General features: G+C 33.7%; 1 protein-coding gene across 4 annotated transcripts in view; it reads right to left on the bottom strand.

Annotated features, from left to right (window-relative positions):
- Positions 1-11,820: 11,820 nt before the first annotated feature.
- SNX16 (sorting nexin 16) overlaps positions 11,821-23,057 on the bottom strand; it is a 47,894-nt gene continuing 36,657 nt past the window's right edge. For 3 of the 4 annotated variants that reach the window (XM_012739999.2, XM_012740001.2, XM_012740000.2), the window contains 3 exons: positions 14,380-14,516; positions 13,661-13,783; positions 11,821-12,918 (listed from right to left, as the gene is read on the bottom strand). In XM_012739999.2, coding sequence (XP_012595453.2) covers positions 12,822-12,918; positions 13,661-13,783; positions 14,380-14,516 — 357 coding nt within the window. In that variant the 3' untranslated portion in view covers positions 11,821-12,821. Of the gene's footprint in view, positions 12,919-13,660; positions 13,784-14,133; positions 14,209-14,379; positions 14,517-23,057 lie in introns of those variants that run through there. The other variant, XM_012740002.3, reaches the window with a different exon arrangement.

The raw sequence follows: 23,057 nt of genomic DNA, 5'->3' as shown, positions 1-23,057 counted from the left end.
CCATTTTGTCCAGTTGCAAACATTATACAAATTTCCAGTATTTTATAGATTAAAAAGGCATTTTAAGTTTGGTTTGATAAACCACTATTTATCAAATGTGTCACTTGGAAATGCAGTTAGAACAAAAGCCATTTGTACACGGGATAGACCCTATTCAGGCTTTCAAAATTTAAAATACAGGGTAACCAACTAGAATAACATGGTTAGTTAATGAATGACATTAGGTCTGTTCACCAATATCAGTTTAATAAAGTATTTCCACTGTATTTTAGGTTTTAGATCGATTCTCTTTTTTTTTTTGAGACAGAGTCTCGCTTGTTGACCAGGCTAGAGTGAGTGCCGTGGCGTCAGCCTAGCTCATGATCGATTCTCTTGAATGGCCAATGACAATAGTATTTAACACAGAGATTGGATGTCAGCTTCTACCCATTTACTTACTCGTGCCTACTATGTGACAGAATGGGTTTAGCATATTCACATTTTATTTAGGTCACACTAATGTTATAGTTTGGGTGGCATTATCTTCCTTTTATAGTAGACAGACATATTGAGGAATTTGCCCTAAGTTGGTTAGTATTAATAGACATATTAGTTATTATTAGTTTAAAAATAATTTTTTAAAATTACAAAGTAATACATGCTATTGTAGAAAATTGAGAGAATACAGAGTAATGAAAAGAAGAAAATAAAATTCCTTCATAATACCATTTAGTACAGATAACCATGGTTATTATTTTACTGTATTTATTCTTTCTGTACAAGCATACATAAATGTATATCTTTTTACTTGTATAATAAAACTTGAATCATACTGTTTTGTAGCCTGCTTCTTTCAATTAATGATTTTCTGTTGCTATAATAGGATAACACAGACATGTAATTTATAATGAACAGAAATTTATTTGGCTTGTGGTACTGAGTACTGGAGGCTGGGCAGTCCAAGAGCATGGCACTGGTGTCTGGTGAGGATATTTTTGCTGTGTTATAACATGGCAGAAGCATCACATAGCAAGAGAGAGCAAGAGCTCGAACTGACAGCTTCAAGCCCTTTTATAACTGGCATTAATCCATTAATGAGGGTGGAGCCTCTATGACCTAAACACTTCCCATTACGTTCCACCTCCCAACACTGTTGCACTGGGGATTACGATTCCAACACGCTTTTTGGGGAACACATTCAAACTGTAGCAGTATACCATGAAAGTCTTTAATATTCTTCTGCAGCATCACTTTATTGGATAGAAAACAGTCCACCTTTTTATATGCCATAAAATATTTAACAAATCCTCTAAATACAAGGAAATTTAGTTGAAGTATTTGTGATAAATGTGATATACATCCTATGAACTATATCTTTACAAATCACATATATATATCCTTAGTTTAAGCTTATAAACGATTGCTATGTTAAAGGTTATGAACATTTTTAACGATTTTCATATATGTTAAGTCAGCTCCAGAGGTATTGTTATTCTTAAGCTAATTCACACTTCCTCCAGTGATGCACAGAGTTCATTTCCATTACTCTAGCAGAAACAATGTTTTATAAAAATTCTTGCTAATATTTTGCCTTCTTGTAGTTGCAGTGAAATTTCTTTGATTACTAGTGAGATCAAAGTTTTTTCATTCTTTGAATTTCTTCTTAAACTTTGCTTTAACTATTTTTTAATTGACACATTGTAATTGTACAAATTTATGGGGTACAAATTTATGGGGTACAATTTGATGTTTTGAAAAATATATGTTTTATTATGATCAAGTCGGGGTATTTAGTGTATCCATCACCTCATGTATTTATAATTTCTCTGTGGTGAGGACATTCAAAAGCTTCTTTTCTATTTATTTTGTAACATAAAATGCCTTACTGTTAACCATCATCACCCTACTGTACAATAAAACACAAGAACTTATTCCTCCTGTCTAATTGTAACTTCATACCCATTGACCAACCTTTCCCCATCCTCTTCTGCTCCTTCCCCTCCCCAATCTCTGGTAACCACTGTTCTATTCTTTGCATCTATGTGACCAACTCTTTTTTTTTTTAGGATTTCACATGAATGAAATCATGTGGTATTTGTCTTTCTGTGTCTGGCTTATTTCACTTAATATAATGTCCGCCAGGTTCATACATGTCGCAAATGGCAGGATTCCATTCTTTTTTATGGCTGAATAGTATTCCATTGTGTGTGTGTGTGTGATATCTTCTTTATTCCTTAATCTGTTGTTGGACACTTGTATTGATTCCACATGTTGGCTATTATGAATAGTGCTGCAATAAACATGGGAGTACAGATATTTCTTCAACATACCACTGAAGTGTGCTGAAGTGAGCCATCCTGGGGTCAGATTGGCTGAGACCCCAAGTTAGCAGAATGGGAGCCCATTGCTTGTTCCCTTGTTCCCACAATTAGCAGGATGTGGCTTGTTGACTGGCTAAAGGAACTGTTTCTCCAGGCAAATGGCCAAGGACCTGTGGCCTTGCATGCGAGCCAAGGTTGCCGGTAACCAGCACGCCGTGCTAGGCGCTGCAAGACGGCCAAGGACTCATGGTCTTGCACTTGAGCCGAGATTGTTTGTTATCTGAAAACAGTGTCAAACATCAAAGAGGCCTCTTGTAGAAGGCCATGCTTTTTGCTTTGCCTGGAAAAGCAGGTGTTGTTGGCCATGGAAAGTCTCATACCAAAAAAGTAGCTGGGAAAGTAGCTGGCATGAGAAAATAGCAGTGGGATGCTTGCCCAATTAAACTGTATATAAATAAATGACTGGCACATTTTTGTGCTGCAGTCTGAAACCATCTCTTGTCTCTGTGCCCTTTATTCTTCTGGGACTGCAGCCAATTCTGTCTGTCTGCATCTTATGTATATGTTCTGTGTGTCATCCCCCATCCTGTAATCAGGCCACGACATACCACTTTCATTTCCTTTGGACATATACTTTTTTTTTTTTTATTTCAGCATATTATAGAGGTACAAATTTTAAGGTTTCAAATAATGCCCTTGCCCCCTCCCTCCACAAGTCTGAACTTCAAGTGTGACCATCCCCTAGACAGTGCACATCTCACTCATTATGTATGTATATACCCACCTGCCCCCCACCTGCCCAATACCCAATTAATGTAGTTCCTATGTGTCCACTTAAGGTGCTGCTCAGTTTATACCAGTTTGCTGGTGAGTATATGTGGTGCTTGTTTTTCCATTCTTGGAATATTTCACTTAGTAGTATGGGTTCCAGCTCTATCCAGGAAAATACAAGAGGTGCTATATCACCGTTGTTTCTTAGAGCTGAATAGTACTCCATGGTATACATATACCATATTTTATTAATCCATTCTTGGATTGATGGGCAGTTGGGTTGTTTCCACAGCTTTGCCATTATGAATTGTGCTGCTATAAACATTCGAGTGCAGGTGTCTTTTTTGTAGAGTGTCATTTGATCTTTTCAGTAGATGCCCAGTAATGGGATTGTTGGATCAAATGGTAGATCCACTTGAATCGCTTTAAGGTATCTCCATATTGCTTTCCATAGAGTTTGAACTAGTTTGCAGTCCCACCAGCAGTGTAGGAGTGTTCCTATCTCACCGCATCCATGCCAACATCTATTGTTTTGGGACTTTTTGATAAAGACCATTTTTACTGGACATAAGTGATATCTCGTTGTAGTTTTGATTTGCATTTCCCTGATGATTAGAGATGTTGAACATTTCTTCATATGTTTGTTAGTCATTATTCTTCTTTAGAAAAGTTTCTGTTCATGTCCTTTGGCCACTTTTTGATAGGGTTGTTTGATTTTTTCTTGCTGATTTTCGTGAATTCTAAGTAGATTCTAATTATCAGCCCCTTATCAGATGTGTAGGATGTGAAAATTTTCTCCCATTCTGTAGGTTGTCTGTTTACTTTCATGACTGTTTCTTTGGCTGTGAAGAAGCCTTTTAGTTTGATCACGTCCCATTTATTTATTTTCGTTGCTGCTGTGATTGCCTTTGGGGTCTTCTTCATAAATTCTTTGCCTAGGCTGATGTCTGAGGAGAGTGTTTCCAACATTTTCCTCTAGAATTCTAATAGTTTCATACCTTAGGTTTAAGTCTACCTTAGGTTTTACCCAGCGTGAGTTGATTTTTGTGAGAGGTGAAAAGTGTGGGTCCTGCTTCAGCCTTTCACAAATGGCTATCAAGTTTTTCCAGGATGATTTATTGAAAAGGGATTCTTTTCCCCAGTGTATGTTTTTGTCTGCTTTGTCAAAGATTAGATGGCTATATGAGGATGGTTTTATATCAGTATTCTCAGATCTGTTCCACAGGTCAATATTCCTATTTTTGTCCCAATACCAAAATGATTTAATTACTACAGCTTTGTAGTATAGTTTGATATCTGGCATATTAATACCTCTCATTTTGTTTTTATTGCCTAGAATTGTTTTTGATATACAGAGTCTTCTCTAGTTCCAAATGAAGCGTAACATTATTTTTTCCATATCTGTGAAGAATGATGTTGGGATTTTAATAGGTATTGCATTGAATCTATAGATCAGTTTGGGTAGTATAGACATTTTAATGATGTTGAGTCTGCCGCCCCATGAGCATGGTATGGATTTCCATCTGTTTACATCCTCTGCTATTTCCTTCCGCAGTGTTTCATAGACTCAGTGGTGGGATTGCTGGATCATATAGTTCTATTTTAAATTTTTTGAGGAATACGCATACATGCCTTCTTTTGAGAAGTGTCTATTAAGGTATTTTGCTCATTTTAAAATTATTTGTTTTATTATTGTTGAGTTGTCTAAGTGCTTTATATATTCTGGATATTGACTGCTTGTCAGATGTATAGCTTGCAAATATTTTCTCCCATTCTCTAGGTTGGCTCTTCACTTTGTTCATTGTTTCATTTGCTGTGCAAAAGCTTTTTAGTTTGATATAATCCCAGTTGTCTATTTTTGCTTTTGTTGTCTGTGCTTTTGAGATCTTATTTAAAATATCCATGCCCAATCTAGCATTGCAAAGGATTTTCCCTTAATGCTTTCTTCTAGTAGTTTCATAGTTTTGGTTTTACATTTAAGTTTTTATTCCATTTTGAGTTGATTTTTGTATATAGTGAGAGGTAGGGGTCTAGTCACATTCTTTTGCATATGACTGTTTAATTTTTCCAGCACCATGCATTGAAGACACTGTCCCAATGTGTACTCTTGGCACCTTGTCGAAAATCAGTTGGCTGTCGGTGTATTATTTCTGATCTCTCTATTCTGTTCCACGGTCTGTGTGTCTGTTTTTAATGCTAGTACTATGTGTTTTGGTTACTATAGCCTTAGAGTGTATATTTTGAAGTCAGGTAGTGTGATGCCTCCAGCTTTTGTTCTTTTTGCTCAAGATTGCTACTCAGGATCTTTTGTGGTTCCACAAAAATGTTAGGATTTTTTTATCTCTGTGAAAAATGTCATTGGTATTTTGATAGGGATTGCATTGATTCTGTAGATCACTTTGGGTAGTATGGACATTTTAACAATATTAATTTTTCCAGTTCATGGACACAGGATATTTTTCCATTTGTTTGTATCTTCTTTAGTATTTTTCATCAATGTTTTATAGTTTTCAGTGTACAGTACTTTCGTCTCCTTGGTTAAATTTATTCCTAAGTATTTTTTTGTAGCCATTGTGAATAGAATTGTTTTCTTGATTTCTTTTTTGGATAGTTTGTTGTTGGTGTATAGAAACACTACTGATTTTTGCATGTTGATTTTTTAATTTCAGTATATTATGGGGGTATAAATGTTAGGTTATGTATGTTTGCGTATTGATTTTGTATCCTGTGACTCTACTAAATTTGTTTATTAGTTCAACAATTTTTTGGATTCTTTAGGGTTTTTTAAATCTATATATAAGATCATGTCACCTACAAACAGGGACAATTTGACTTCCTCCTTTCCAATTTGGATGTCTTTTTTTTCTTTCTCTTGCCTAATTGCTGTGTCTAGGACTTCCTATACTACATTGGAGTGGTGTGAGTAGGCATTCTTGTCTTGTTCGTGATCTTAGACAAAAAGCTGTCAGCTTTTCTCTGTTCAGTATTATGTTAGCTGTGGCTTTGTCAGATATGGCCTTTAAAAACTATTAAATATTAAAATAAGCAAAGAACAAAGACAAAACTTTATGATATTGTGCTATTACTGTATCTCCTCTGAAGGAAGAAAAACACCATCTGTTATAAGAAATTAATTATGAAATGAAAAACAAATTAACTGGATGAGACACCTGGGTCCATGAGGCATATTTCCACGACACTTGTCACCACAGTGCATATGGAATTATGCATTTCTGGTCTTCATTTTAGTACTGGTAACATATGAGTCTCTAATATGTTCTAGACCACTGTACTGTGAATGAGGGATAAGAAGAACAAGAGGGGTAATACCCCTTAATTAATTTGACTTCAGTTTTCTAAGGCAGGCCTGTCCCCTAAGTTTTAGACTATTTTATCCAACTGCCTGATGGAAAGCTCCACCTGGATTGCCCATAGTACTGTACTTCAAATGTAACATGTCTCCAGCTGAATCTGTCCTCTTCCCCCGCCCCCAAACTCCTCCTCCCTCTGTAAATCTCTATGTCAGTTAGTAGCACAATATACCCCAAGAGTATCAATCCCCAAACTTAAGTTTTCTTTCCAAATATTTTTTGTTAATGACCTCTATTTTCTCTGATAATTCCCTAATTCAGGCCTTTTCTAATCCTAATTATTTAGTAAATATTTTTGAGCACTTATTATGTGCTAAATCCTCTTCTAAGTGAGGAAAGGGGCAGAGATTAGAGGAAAATAGACAAAGCCCTGCCTTTTGGGGGAAGGACTGGGGAGGAGAGCAGATGAAACAGCTAATAAGAAAGTAAGTAATAAATTTGAGATTAAGGTGACTGTTTTGAGGACTATTTTAGGTTGCCTAAAGAGGAAAAATCTAGCCAAGGCTTCAAGATGAGAAGTCAGCCAGTGAGGAGTCTGGGAATAGCATTATAGACAGGGAATATGGCAAGGCTGGGAGGCAGGAGAGCTTGTGACTCAGGGAACAGAAAGGCAGCTCTGTGGGTTGGCATTAGAAGAGTACAGTTGGTGGAAGGAAAACCATGGTTGGAGGCCATGTAAACAAGTGTGAATTTTATGTTATTTTAAGTGCAATGGGCAGTCTTGGAAAATTTTTAGGCAGACAGAAAACATGATGTGATTTAGGTTTTTCAAAAAAAAAAACTGTGGCTCCTATGGGAGAATGGATTATAATGGGGGGGGGGCAAAGGTGGAAGCAGAGAGATCAATTAAAAGACTATGGTAATGGTTCATTTGAGATATTTTGGTGATTTGGACTAGGGTGGTGGCAGTGGAGATAAAGAGAATTGGATAGATTTAAGGTATACGAAAAATCATTCCCATATCCCCCAACCCTGGAAGACATATGTAATTGACCTGTCAAACTTCTCCATCTTCTCTATAAAATATGCTACTGACACTCACGGCACCCTGAATGCTCGTGACTGGTGTCTTCCATTTTAGGACACCTGCATACTCTGGTTTCCCCTGAGAAAGGTATGATTATTAAGAATTAGTTGTTCCCAAATTTGTGTATAGCAGCTGTATTTGACAAATTTAAGTAAGTTTACCAATGGTATACGAAACGATACTACTTAGGGAGGCTGGAGCTGATCCTTCTGCTTGGTATGCCCTTCTACTCTGCTTTTAAGAAGCAGCTAAAAAGTACTAGAGTCTACTTTTTGCCGATCTTGCCCTCCTTTCCAGCTCTCACATCTCGGTAATTCACCGTCAATACCTGTGCCGTGTTAACAACAATGATGCACAGTTGTATATGTGGTTTGTTGGAAAGAGTCTTAGAAGTTAAGGCACCTTTGATATGTCTAACAGATGTTTCTCTCCCCTTTAGCTTTTAAAAGAGAAACAATTTTTCTCCATTTTCTTTGCTAACAAAATGTAAAATATTTTCCCAGATAGATGTCCCTTCTTTCATACAGATCAGCCTGTATAAAAAGCCTTACCACTCTGAACTCCTTGAAGGGATCATGTTTCTTAATTTTTATACCCCAGCACCATATATCAATGTTTGTTCAGTGAACAAATGAAAGAATAGGCTAATTTTTTGAACTGGGACTATCTTTGTAAACATTAAATGACACTACTTCCATACTTCAGTCCTGTTAAGGACTGAATGTTTATGTCCTCTCCCAAATTCATAAGTTGGAGCCTTAACTCCTTAACTCCCAGTGTGGCTGTAATTGGAGATGGGCCTCTCAGGAAGTAATTAAGGTTAAATGAGGTCATAAGGGTGGGGCCTTGATCTGATAGGACTAGTTTCCTTATGAGAAAAGACACCAGAATGCTCCCCCAAAGCTCAAAGCACACAAAGGGATCATTTCAAGAGCCAGAGAGATAGATAGGGGCTGCCTACAAGCTAAGAGGGCTTAGAATGAAACCTACATTTCAGAACCTTGATCTTGGACTTCCCAGGCTCCATAACTATGAGGAAATAAAATTCTGTTGTTTAGTCCACCCAGTAGTTTGTGGCATTTTATTACAGCAGCACAAGCAGACTAATATATATTACTATAATAATACATACACATATGTATCTCAATAGATTTTGTTTCATACATATTTCATTTGCCAAAAGGAATCTCAGAAAGGATTTTTAAAACGTCTAATATATGGTTTCTCTCCTTTAGCTTTCAAGAAAAATCTTTTTTTTCTTAAATTTTTCTTTGCTAACAAAATGTATAATATTGCAAACAGAAGTCTTTTTGTGAAAATCTTTGTCCGAAGCTTACAATCTACATTTCAGATAGCTCTTATCTTGGTACAATTAATACAAAATCCACAATGTACAGTGGCTTAAGAAGTGGCTAAGTCTTTGTGATTCTCTTACCCTACCCTCATGCTCCTCACACCTCATGTTTGCAGGTGGTTGCAGAAGTACCTCTGAACATCCATCTGAGATCAAAACAAGAGGAAGGAGGGAGAGGCTGTACCAGCAATGTGCTTGCCTTCTCATGAGAAAATATTTCCCAGAAGCTTCCAGCAGACTTCCATTTATCTCATTGTTCATAATCCTGACACAGGCTCAAACTTAGCTACAAATGGAGCTAACAAAACAAGTATTTAATTTTCCTAATTCCTATCCTGGAGGTGGCAAAGCAGAATAGGAATGCAAATATTTCTCCGGTTAGCCAATCAACAGTGTCTGCTAGCCAAAGGAACTAGAGGCCTGCACTGGTAGATCAGCTAATTCTAGGGAAAGAGTTCTCCAGAGTTCTAGCCTTAATAACTTGGGGGGTGGGGCTTTACATTTCACACTTCAGCAAGGACTTTAGCCACTATTTAACTAACATCAATAACTCTTTGATTACAATTAGGTAGGCTGCAAGTATTATATTAGGGTATTTAAGATTTATTCTCATTCTCACCATATCTATTACAATAAAGCATTACTTTTCTTTATTGAGGATACATTAGTTGCATTGTTTTTTGTTGTTTGTTTTGTGTGGAGATGACACTGATCTATTTTTCCATAAAAGATAAGACAGTGGCTGTGAGGTTCTAATTTGAGGCTGTGATAGAGAATATTTTGACTTTATTTATACTGTACTCTTGCCAAAAATATATGTATAGCTTACAACTAGCTATCATTTCTAAATTTGCACTCCATATTGACTAATCTTACTTCAAGCCATTTTTAAAAGAGAATAATTTAGTTTTTTGTAATCACTGGCATCACTCACTGATAGTGGTAATTGTGTTAGATCAGGCATAGGCTATGACAAGTTCTTACGTAAATGTAGTCTAAAATGCCATTCAAGTCTGAGACTTTAGCAGAAAAAATATGTTCTAATAGAACAACTTAAATAGGGAAAAAATAGGGTTAAAAGATAAGATAAAAATGCCAAAATTACCACACAAAAGCATAATTCATACAATTCTAAGTAGTAGCTACAGATGAACTACAATTTGGTTTTGAGTTGCCTAAAAGATAAAACAAAGAGGAGAAACAAAGAGAGTAATAGAGTCTTTAAGACAAAAACAAATCAACTACTTAGGAGAAGCACAGGTTTTACCACTACTGAGACCTAAGAGAATTTTCTCCTATGGGTTCTCATAAAAGGTACACTGTACATTATAGTAGCCATCAGCCATAAAAACACATGTATTGAAAATACACATTTTGATGATTGTTTCTGCTATTAGAAGCCAACAGTATAGCAGCAAAGTGCATTGCAGTGCAGTAAAGGTAATTCTATGAAGAGCCAAAATGTGGATCAAATATGTAGCTCTCAGAAGATCAACTAGAGGATAACATTTGGATTCCTTACTCTTCTAGTTGGGAATACCAAATTGTTTTAACATAATCCAAAAGCTCCTCTATCCTTGTAAATAATAAAATCTATTTCAAAATAGAATATTTTTAGACCTATGGCCACTTTTCCCTTCTAATATCATATACAGTTGAACTAGGCTACATACATAATTTATCTGAGAAGGCTTTCTAAAAAATGTGTTTTAAATGGCTAATCTCAGTATGGAGAGATAAAATACATTTTAAAATGCTAAGTTTTATGGTTGTACTATCTAAATGTGAACTTAATTTTTAAAAGGTTAAGTTAAAAGATTATCCACAAAATGTTTTGTTTTAGTTACATTCAATTTTTTATTAATATTTGAAGTGTACATTTGAAGTGTATTATACCTATTTACAAAGACTTTAAAAAATGATCAGTATTATAAAGTGTAAACTTAAAAAAATTACTGACTCATTCCACATGTGTGAAATGCAGCACATAAATATAATTCAATTTACAATATCGTAGGGGACAGGTAGAATAACATAGAAAGTAGAGAGGGGAAATCATATTTAATAGCTACTGTTGTATTGAAAAAATAATTTAGTAAATGAATATAATACTGGGAGTAAAATGCATTAAAAAAGTAAAAAAAAAAGTAAATTCTAAATGTAAATAGTGGTTACCTAATTAACAAAATTTTTTCTTTACCCATTTAGAATTTTAAATACAATCTTCTGAAAAGCCAAATTATAAAAGTGTATGGTTCACTTTAAAATAGGCAGCACAATTAATATCTAGAATTTGGCAAAGATCATCTTGTTTGATTAGACTCAAAATGGTACTGATTAAATGATCTGTTCAAGCCTTTTTAAAAGCCTAGAATGATAATTTTAAAATAAGTAGACTAGTTTATTATATTTATTTCTTTCTCTATTTATAGTAAACACATTTATAATACACTGTAGAAAAATGTTCTGAGTCACAGCATACTTGTGCATTTTGACAAAGACTTTTAAAATTTTTATACTTTGGTAAAAAGTAGTCTCCTTTTTAGATTAAAGTGTAACAGCCATTGGATGTGTTTATCTGTGTCAGTAGGATTTCAAACAGCCATATCTTAATATGTACATCAACATACTGATAAACTTCTAAACATTAATAGTAGAGAAAAAAATGGAGATTGTTATTCTATTTCCCCAATAAATTTCCCTCAGTTTTTAGAAAGCATATACAGTTCAATATACCAACTAGGATTGCACACTGATGGCATGATTACAATGCATGTTAACAGCAATATGCAAAACAGTAGAAATAAAAAATAAATGAGTAACTTCACACTATAAAAATGAAACAAGGCACTTCCAATAATTGTACACAAAGCTGAAATAAACATAAACATTTTTTATCTCCTAGACCCTAGGAGATTTTTGTAAAAAGTGAAGTAGTAAAGGCACTACATAATTCTTTCTCTTAACTCTACTTACTAAAGAAATTCACCAATTAAACTTGGCACAAAAGAGTTTAATTATCATAAAGTGCATCACTTGGCTAAACATACTAAAAAGAAAATCAGCTGTAGTACAGTATAACAACATCTTCACATATATAGAAATAAAAATGCAATGCCAGGAGTCAAGCTAGTTAGAAACTTTGCAGTATATATGGCTTTTTACTTTGTTTTCTTTTTCATATAACTCCCTATCTACTTAGAAACTATATTTTCAAAAGAATATGCCTTGATTAGCAACAAGAGGTAGTGTTCTGAAAGAGGCAAACTCACCGAATCTATAGATTTAAGATAAAGATTATGTAGAAAATAAACACATACAAAATGTTAATAATCTGGGACACTTATAGTATCCTGATATTAACGAATCAGCTTTTAAAATCAAGGCCATTTTATCATTTTAGCTATATGATTACCACTCTTTCAAATACTTTTCCTTTGGTATTAGAAAGTCATCTTCTTTTTAAAATAGCATTAACATTTCAAATAAGCAATTTTTATTTAAAGATGGTAAACATCAACATTTAAAACTCATTTTTATCCTTACTACGATGTTCACTGACTTCAATCATTAATGAAAATATAACATGTCAGAGATACAAAGAAGTATATATCACCTAGGTAGTAACATGCAATTAATTTCCATTTAATTAATATAACTGGTGATTTAAAACATACACACACTAGTTTTGAGTAATATATAGGCAAAACATCATAATAATTTATGCACAGTATTTAAACATGGACTTTGATAACAAAATTCTAATGAGATTTTGTTTTTTAGAGTATTAAATACAAGGTTGGAAAAATACAGTTAAAAGCAGCAGTTGAATATATTTCTCATCCCAATAACTTAAAAAGATTTTATGTAAACTTTATATATGTGCATTCTCGCTCTCTTCTGTAAATATTTTACAGTTCTTTTTAAACAGTATTTGCCACTCTTTTCTAAATTTGCTGAAACATAAAAATGGAGGGAACTGCTTATGATATATTTTATTAGTCTTCTTCAGCATCATATGCCACTTCTGCTACTTCTATCTCTGATATAACATTTTCTGATTCGCTAAAACTTAAGCATGGTTTATTATCAGCTCTGCAAAAAAAGAGAAACATGTAAATGAAGGGATTGGATGCATGCTATTTCACTTCACTTTTACCTTTAAAAATCTATTACTTTATGGGAAAAATATTTACATACTTAAAAATACTTAATGTAAATAAATATTTAAATGTTTAATCAGAAATATAATATTTATAAGTTATCATTGCCAGGCAACACCTTTGGAGATAGGTTTTTTATTTTTTTTAACTCTTTCAGCTCTCTAAACTCCATTTACCATCAAAAATCTAGTTCGTAATTACCTTTACCAACATAAAATTTGTTCTCATAATTATAGCTTAACCATTACCATGAAACTATTAGCAATTACACTGGATTTGTATGCAATAAAAATTCTATGTGCTTTCAAATACATTACCTTTTCATTATTCCTCTTAGGCAAGGCAGAGTAGTTGCTATTATAGTATTGTACTTTTTGAATGGAAAAAGGGTGATACTGAGGGAGAGTAATTTGTGAAGGTTTACAAAATTAATGCATCAACTGAGTCAGAGCCCAGTTAATAGTTTCAAAGTAAGTAATGAGAAAACTTATGGCCTAATGTCAAAGACACATTTTTAGGGAGAGCCCAGAATTATCTACAGTCCTTCTCTGTTTGCTCAGCAGATTCATGATACAATAACACAGTTCATAAAAAAAAAATCCCTATAGAGTATTAGGACCATTGTCTCCCAGTTGTTAAAAGGATCAGGCTACAATAAACTAAATAATGTATACCTAGATTCTTCATCCAAGACATCTTGATCAACTTCAAGTGCAGAGGATTCCACCTTTAGGATCTGTCCATCTTCTTCTGTTCCTGACATATATGGCGATTCTTCAGGTTCTAAAGATAGCGTTCTAAAAGTATGTTACAGTAACAAGTTATTTTCTATGAATAAAACAAGTCTATGTTTATTGTTGTGAATGCATGTTGCTTTAGTAGTCTTCATTGTTAAATCTTAATGTAGTCACATGGCTAATAAATAGCTCATTCTGGGAGTTAACAGAGAAATTAGTAGCTATGATTGATTAATTTAAAATGATTTTTTTAAGCATCAATTCAGTATGTGCTGGTGAGAAAGCAAACTAGAGCTTTTATGTGAAAAGGTGGCATAAAAGCCTATAAACTAAGATATTATTTAAATAAGATAATGATATTCTATTTAATAGTAGTTATTTATTTAGTAATAATTTAACAATGATTAAAATGAATAATGTTTTTCTTGTTGAGCAGCTAGAGGCTTATTTTCCTGATGTTTCCCATCCTTCAAATGTCCAGTTTCCTAAATAAATAATCAAAACACAATTTTCCCAATCTGCAAGGAAGTATGCTAAGAGTCTATAACTTTCAGAATCAGAAATTTCCTATATCATATTAAAATATAAAGAGCAATTAACCTGGAGTATTAAAGTTTAATTAGTCAGACTAAAAATACAAGTATCACAATACACACCTGATTCTGTTCTCTAAAGTGTCTATATGAAGTTGCTTCTCATTGAGCTCTTTCTTTAGTGATTCTACCTCTTTTTGTTTTTCAAGTAGTTCTTTTTGTAAACGGTAGTTAGTCTCTTCTAAAGTTTCACAGAAAGCCTTAAGGAAACAAAACCAAACATGTGCAGAAAAAGAATAACATTAATTACCTATGCAGTATCTTTTTTAAGAACATTACTGAAGAGTCAAAGAACATAGATAATCAAAATAATATGTTTACAACCCCAAATGATTTGCTCTCTACCCTCATCTTTTTAGGCCCTGCTATCTTGGCTTTCTTAGTCCTCATCCACCAGGGGGACTTACAACTACAAGCAAGTCCTTTTTCTTAAGAATTATTACAGTAATAAGCTAGTGTCCCTGAAGTAAGTATGTGATATCCCTGTAGTGTAGAATTGGGACAAAAATAACTAGTATTTACTGCTTTAGTTTCTATTCTCCTCAATCTATTTTTGCCTAGTTCTACATGATTACACTTAAAAAAAATACTGTGGCTATTGATTCCATTTGTATTATCTCAGCAGACACACTACTGTAATAGCAACTTCCTTGACAGCACTTTCGACATTGCTTGGCCCTTGCCTCTCCTTTCACCATATTCACATTCTGTATACTTTATACCCAAGATGCTAAACATAGCTGAAATAAAGATTAGAACAAATCAATGAAATCAAACAAGGAATGATGCCATGAAACTATTTTGGTCACCCTTGATAAAGCTTTCAGTATTGCTGGTAATTTTTTTTTAATTGTTCTTAGTTTTCATCTAATGATAGTTATCTACCACTCTGTGTATCCTGTGTGACTGTTTTAAACCCTTACCTGCCCATCATCCAAATACTCTACACTATGTTACTATTGCCTCTCTCAAGCCCAGATGATCTTGAATCCCACACAAAAGAAAAAAAAAAATAACTGACTCTCAGAATCCTAACTATATTTGCATTCTATTCTTGTCTTCAAGAACATGTGGCTCTTCAAGTTGAAACCCAATTAACTTCTTTGGAGACTTGCTCTACCACTTATATTCTCTCTCTCAAATTTTCAACTTTTCTGTCTGCTTCTGGCCCCTATACTGAATAAACTTGCTTGAAGTTTTATTAGGAAAATCATAAAAATCTCTCTATAAAAAAAAGATTACCTCTACCATTCTCTTGCTCACAAGTCTCTCTAGTTAATAATTCATCGCCTTCCTTTCAAAATGAACTCCATAAAAAAATTTATCACCCAAATTTGGCCACAATTATGTTATCGATTTCGAATTGTTTTTGTTAATCTCTAACCCAGACCTTTCCTGATTACATAGGCATTATTCAAATGCCTATTGCTCCTCTTCAACTGGATGCATCAATAGCATGTCAAATAAAAAGGTTCCCAAGAGAACATCTGCTCTTATACCTAATCATCGAGCTACCAGATTGGCATGTTAGATCATTCAATTTCCCTATTTTCTATGGTTCAAGGGCAATCCAGTGTTTTCTACTTTCTCATACTTCATCAGCATTTCTTGTGTTTTTGTCAGTTACTTTCTATCCCTATTTCTACTCCTGTTAGTTCTTAACTAAACTACAACATCAGTAAATCAATTGGCTTACCTATTGGTACTCTTCCAATTCTAACTGTTTTTTTAAAAATAAATCTGATCATGTTACCTATGATTCAATGCTGCTAAGGGACAAGGATGACTAGCTTACCTTGGCAAACAAGGTACCTTATGATATGCTACATGCCTTTCACCCCAACTTCACAGCTTGCTCCATTACCTTTGCCTTCCTCTGGTACTTTACACACACCAAGTTCCAACCAAACTACTCTCAGTTTCTCACATATTTATCTTAATATAGACAGGAATATATAACACATTATCCTTCTGAGGCTTGCTTTGTCAACTAACCACATATAATGACATTATAAACATCATTACATTTAAAAATCTAGACATATTCACATCATTATGAAAAAAATGAACACTCTTCAACTATCATATAAATAGGATCTAAGATCATAGAGAAAAACAAAATAAAATCAATAATGAATAAATTCCATTAATAACACTATGGTAGAACAGATAAACTAAAGCCTCCAGCTATAAAATACCTAGTTAAAATCCCAACTTTTAAAATAGCTAAATGGACAAGAACAAAGGTATATATTGGGGATCAAAAGTAAAGAGAAATTAAAACAAGTGCCACAAGCATGTGCACTGAAATTATAGCTGCAGGGAGAAGGAACAAAAGCTGGATTTTGGTAACTTTGACTCTTGGGTTGGAATACCAGGAGTCAGGCACATTTTGGGTTAGTAACAAAAAATGAGATACTCAATAATAAAGCAAAGGCCTGAAAGAGCTAAACCATTAATAAAAGTCACTCATCAACATAGAAATACTTCAAGAAAGATTGCCTCAAATCTGGTCCCTAGGTGGGTGAGGTAAAGTCTCCCTGAAGAATCTAAAACCATGGGCCAATGCCTTGTGAATTTTAGGAAAAATAATGCATTCTAAGAAAGACAAATAAAAATAAATACATATCTAGATAACAAGATAGTAAAACTGCAAATATCAAAATCAAATAGAAAATCTACTTATTTATTTGAGACAGGGTCTTGCTCTGTGGCAGTCGCAGGCAGTGGCATGATCATAGCTCACAGCAATCTCAAAACTCCTGGGCTCAAGTGATTCTCCTGCCTCTGCCTCCCCGCTGGGACTACAGGTGCACACTACCACACGGGGATAATTTTTCCATTTTTTTGTAGAGACAGAGTCTCACTCTTGCTCAGGCTGGTCTTGAACTCCTGGCCTCAAGCAACTATCCATCTCAGTCTCCCAGAGTGCTAGGATTATAGGCGTGAGCCACTGCACCTGGCCTTAAATAGAAAACCTCTTAACATACCAGGAAGAAAAAACAGTTTACTATAAAGGGACAGCAATGCGCTGAGAACAGATGCCACACAACAGTATATGTCAAAGGCAGTGGTAAATACTTCAAAACACTGAGAAAAATAACCATCAAGATAGAATTCTACACTCAGTTAAATCACACTTCAAGAATGAGAGGAAGATTAAAAGAAATTCAAACATCAAAGACCTAAACATTACCAGCACATTCATGGAAAGAACTAGTAAACTAGTACTTTTATAAAGAAGTTAACTGAACCCCAAAGGAAAGAGCAAGATGAAAGAAGGAATGGCAAGGAATGAAGGTGGTAAACACTCAGGTAAATCAAAAGAAGCATTGACTATGTGAAACATCACAACAGCTGACTTTAGAGAGAGCTGTAAACAACCTGATTCTAAAATATTAGATGAGAACAACATATGACCATCAAATAAAAGACAGTGACTTACAGAACTTAGAAACTAAGAGTAGAGAAAAAAAGAGAAGAAAGAAAACTGATTAAATAACATGAAAGGGAAAAAAGAGGAAGGACAAAAGCATCATTAAAAAAGCAAGGTAAATAAAAAGCACAAAATAAAATGGTAGAAATAAATATAAATATATTGGTAGTTACTATACACATAGGAATAAACTCACCAGGTAGCAAAGACAGATTAGAAACATACTTATCAGAGAATGGGCAAATGTTTGCTCTTCTTCCCTCACCAAAAGTTATAGTTTTTATTAATACTTTGCAGAATACATTTCAAGGTGAAAAACACTATAACTCACAAAGAGTCACTATATAACAATAAAAGGAATAATTCACCAGGAATATTTCAACTATTAATACATAATTACAAGGGGAATTTAACAAATCCATACCATAATGGGTAAATGCAGTAATACTCTTGGTAATTAATGGATTAAACAGAAAAAAAATCAGTTAAGATTTAAAACATTTTTTTTTTTTTTGAGACAGAGTCTCGCTTTGTTGCCCAGGCTAGAGTGAGTGCCGTGGCGTCAGCCTAGCTCACAGCAACCTCAAACTCCTGGGCTCCAGTGATCCTTCTGCCTCAGCCTCCCGGGTAGCTGGGACTACAGGCATGGGCCACCATGCCCGGCTAATTTTTTATATATATATCAGTTGGCCAATTAATTTCTTTCTATTTATAGTAGAGACGGGGTCTCGCTCTTGCTCAGGCTGGTTTCGAACTCCTGACCTTGAGCAATCCGCCCGCCTCGGCCTCCCAAGAGCTAGGATTACAGGCGTGAGCCACAGCGCCCGGCCAGATTTAAAACATTTTAACAATAAAATTAATGAGCTTGATGTGATGAACATATATTGAACTGTGAGTATAATAATTTGGAAATACGCATTCTTTTTAAGCATACATGGAAAATTTAGAAAATGTATCACATATATATACAGATTGTAAAGACTGCAAAGCACTGTCTCAATGATAATAATCAACAGTGGCCAGGTGCAATGAAAAGCTCATGCCTGTAATCTTAGCACTTTGGGAGGCTGAGGAGATGGCAGGATTACTGGAGGCCAGGAGTTTGAGATCAGCTTGAGCAAGAGTGAGACCTTGTCTCTACAAAAAAGAAAATAGAAATATTAGCTGGGTGTGGTGGCATGCTTAGTAGTCCCAGCTACTTGGGAGGCTGAGGCAGGAGGATCCCTTGAGCCAAGGAGTTTGAGGTTGCTGTGAGTTATTATGATGCCACTGCACTCTAGCCTCGGATCCCGTCTCAAAAACAAACCAAGAACAACAAAAAAGAATCAGTGTTACAGAAAACATAATCTGAAAAAAATACAAACAGATAAAAAATCAGAAAAAATGCTTAACATGTAAGACCATTCTAAATTTATGCAGCAAAGAAGATATTATAAAGAATATTACAAAGTATGAACAATGAAAATATTATTTATTAAAACCTATGAAAGTCAATTTGAGTGCAGTTCAAAAGAAATGAACTAGAAACAAAAGAAAATGCATGCAACTCAATAAGTCAAAAAAAGAACAGACTACAACCAAGCATAAGAAATTAAAGATAGGAGAAGAACTTCATCAAGAGAATCAAAAAAGGAAAAAATGCTTATTTGAAAAGACTATTAAAATATACCAAATCCAAGAAAAAAGAGTAGAAACAATAGTGAGATTGAAAGTAGATCACTAAAAATATATTAAGAGATTTTTAAAAAATCATGCGAGACTACTAAGAATAGTCTTTTATCAACATATTTTAAAACCTATGCAAAGTGGTCAATTTCTAGAAAAATACAAATTATCAAAACTGATTCCCCCCAAAACAAATAATCTGAATAAACCAAAGTCATTGAAGAAATGGAGTCAGTTATGAAAAATCCACTTGTAAAACTAACAAACAAAGAAAATATCAAATCGGGGGAGATCTAATAAACATTCAAGGAACAATCAATACCAATCTTACTCACATGGTTCTGGAGAATAGAAAAAGATAGACTATTCCTCAACTTATAAAACTGATATGATCTTGATGCCAGATCCAACAAGGGCAGTAACAAAAGGAAAATTATAGATGCAAAAATTTAAATAAAATCATTTTATTCCAAATCCAGCAATTAAAAGAAAAATAACTGAATGTATGCATTATCCCCACAAATGAATGTTTTACCATTTGAAAATCTATGAATGTAATTTACAGATTACACACTAACAGATTAAAGAAAACAACCCCATATGACCTTTCTAGAAGCAAGTAAAAGCATTAATAACATACAAACACCCTATAAACCCATAGCAAAATAGGAATAGAACTTCCTTAATCTAAAAACAAAGACAATAAGTAAATAAACATAACCCTCAGCTATCACCAGCCTACAGAAAACACCATATCCAGTGGTGAAATATAAGATCATTTCCTTTAAAGAAGAGAGAAAAGTGATCTCTACTATAATGACTTTAATTTAACTCCAAAGATCATAGCAAGTATAATAATACAGGAAAATGAAATGAAAGATATTAAGCATTAGAAAGGAAAAAAACAGAACTGTTAATATTGCAGAAGATATGATTACCTATATAGAAAATCTAAAAGGATCTACAACCTAATGAGAGATTTCAGCAAGGACATGACATACAAAATAAATATACACAAATCAATAATACATAGGTAATAATTTAGAATGTAATAAGATATCAATTATGACATCAATAAAATAAGAATAAATTCTATGGCTTTCCTTAGAAGTTTAAGAAAAAAAAATCTAAACTTTTATTTTAAAAACTTGAAAAAAAAACTTTGTAAGCAAAGATTATTGATAGGAAGATTCAATATTATAAAGACAATGCTATTCAAAAGTAATCCATAAATATGTCATAATTCCAAATAAAAGGGCAATAGGATTTTTTCATGGAACTCCCAAGTTGATTTTAAAATTCATACAAAATAGTGAATAGCCACCTTGAAAGAATAATAAGGAAGGGAACCCTTGCTCTGCCAGATATCAAGATTATTTATAAAGCTATAGTAACTAACACAGTATAGTACTAGCAGGGGGATAAAGGAAGAGACTACTGAAAAAGAATTGTGACCACAAACAGTCCCATTCATACTGAATGATTTAGGATAGAAGAATTCTTAATTAGTGAGGGAAAGATGAACTTCTCAATAAATGATGTTGGGATAACTGGTCATCCATACAGAAAAAGTTAAGGCAATTCAAGGACTTACGTGTTAAAAGCAAAAGTTTAAACCTATTTAGAATGATATTAGAATATCTTCATGTCCTGGGGTGCGGGAAAGAACAAACGCCATAGAAAATAAGAAAGGATATAAACAGGAAATTTACAGAAGAGAAGCCCTGAACAGCTACTAAACATACAAAAGATATCTGAGTTGGCTGGCAATCATGAAAATTAGGCTAAAATAACAGATGTTATTTTATACCCATCAGGCTGACAAAAATTAAAAGGTTGACAATACTGTTACTGATGACATGGAGCAATAGGAAAATATACTGTTGGTAAAAGTATAAACTGGTAAAACCAATTTGGGGAGTAATTTAAGCATATGTAATAAAGTTGAAAAGGAAAATATTCAACAAACAAACAATTCCACTCCTAGGAATATACCTTATGTAAATCCTTGGGTTTCTTCCAAGATTAAAATCCATCCCAGTAAGGGAATATCTTAGGAAAGATGTATATAGGAGTGAAGACTATGTCTTTATTAATAGAATAGTCATTGGAAGAAGATGTTGATGGAACTATTTAGCCCTGCTAATAAGATCATAAAAATGGCTTGTATTCCTAGAAAACAAAAAATAAAAAACAAAACAGTATTATGCAATTAATTATAATGTTAATTAAAGGAGAACTTGTGATATATAAAATTTTCTTCTGTGATATGCTAGAGAACAAATTGTTCCATCAGTACTGGAAAATCTGCTAGCAAATGATCCTAAAAAAACAGTTTCAGGATTTATTACAACTCACATTGCATTCTTCACCTGCTTTTCTGGGTTTCTCAAATTTAGAAGTAAGAAAATTAAGTTCTTAACTTGTAGAATAACTGAAGATCAAAATTTAAGTGGAGAATGGATGGTTTAAGAATTTTAGCTTTAATTATTTATACTCATAATTCATGTTTTTAAAAAAACATGAATAAATAATTCATTTCTAATTATAAACTATTCATTAATGCTAGTACAGTAAGACCTCATTTTTACAATTATTTTCTCTCTATACAAGGAATAGATCTGAATTTCTCAAAATGAAGGTAGACTAAATTTATACCCTTAACCTTTATTCCATCTTTTAGTACAGGTATATGAGGGGATAGAAATGATTCAATGGAGGGGGGCAGGGAGAAGTAGGTTAAAGATTTACAGGACTGAGGTTTCATTATCATTTGAATAAGTTTAATTTTATATTCTAAGGGATGGAGATTAATAAGTTATTTTAGAATTTTTCTTAAAGTGAGAGGCTGCTTAAGTAAGTCTGCAGACGAAAGAGATATATATCTTGTAAGGTCACTGTAGACCTTATTTTGAAAGAGAAGAGCTAGCACAAAATTTCTTTAAATTTATTATCCAAAGAAACATTTATTTTCAAGTACAGTTGCAGGAAAATACATTTACTTTAGAGAAAAATTCAAGAGATACATTCCATATTATTACTATTTTGTTGAGAGTGTAAACTTAATACTATTTTGGTGATTTATTTAAATCAGTGGTTCCAAACCAATGGTGATTTTAAACTTAGAGGATATGTGACAATGTCTGGAGACATTTTTGATTGTCATGACTAGGGGGTGCTACTACCGTCTAGTAGGCAAAGGCCTGAGATGCTGCTAAACATCTACAATACATAGGTCAGTGCCTCAATTACCCCTCGCCACCAAAGCAGAATTATTTAGCCCCCAATTCCAATAGTGTGGATGTTAAGAAACCCTGATACAAATCAACTTCCCCTCTCCCCTACCCAGTTATAATACCTGACACACACTAACTCATATACATTTTCAACTAAGAGATATTAAATATATATATATATATATTTTATAAAAAGGCAAATGTAAACATTAACTGTGAACTAACAGCTGTCTTGCAGGAAGAAAGAATACTATATTTTAAAGGAATATAAATCATGGAATCATTGAGCTGGAAAAGGAGTGATAAGTGATTAGCTTCTTTAGCCCATGTCCACTTAAAACAAAATTCTAACTTTCCAAAAACAAATTCTAGATCAAAGTGAGAAAATGGTGGCCAAAAGGCTA

This window comes from Microcebus murinus, chromosome 7 (assembly GCF_040939455.1).
Source record: "Microcebus murinus isolate Inina chromosome 7, M.murinus_Inina_mat1.0, whole genome shotgun sequence".
Classification (NCBI taxonomy): Eukaryota; Metazoa; Chordata; class Mammalia; order Primates; family Cheirogaleidae; genus Microcebus; species Microcebus murinus.
The sequence above is the reverse complement of the archived record's forward strand: the minus strand, read 5'-3'. Positions and strand labels throughout refer to the sequence as shown.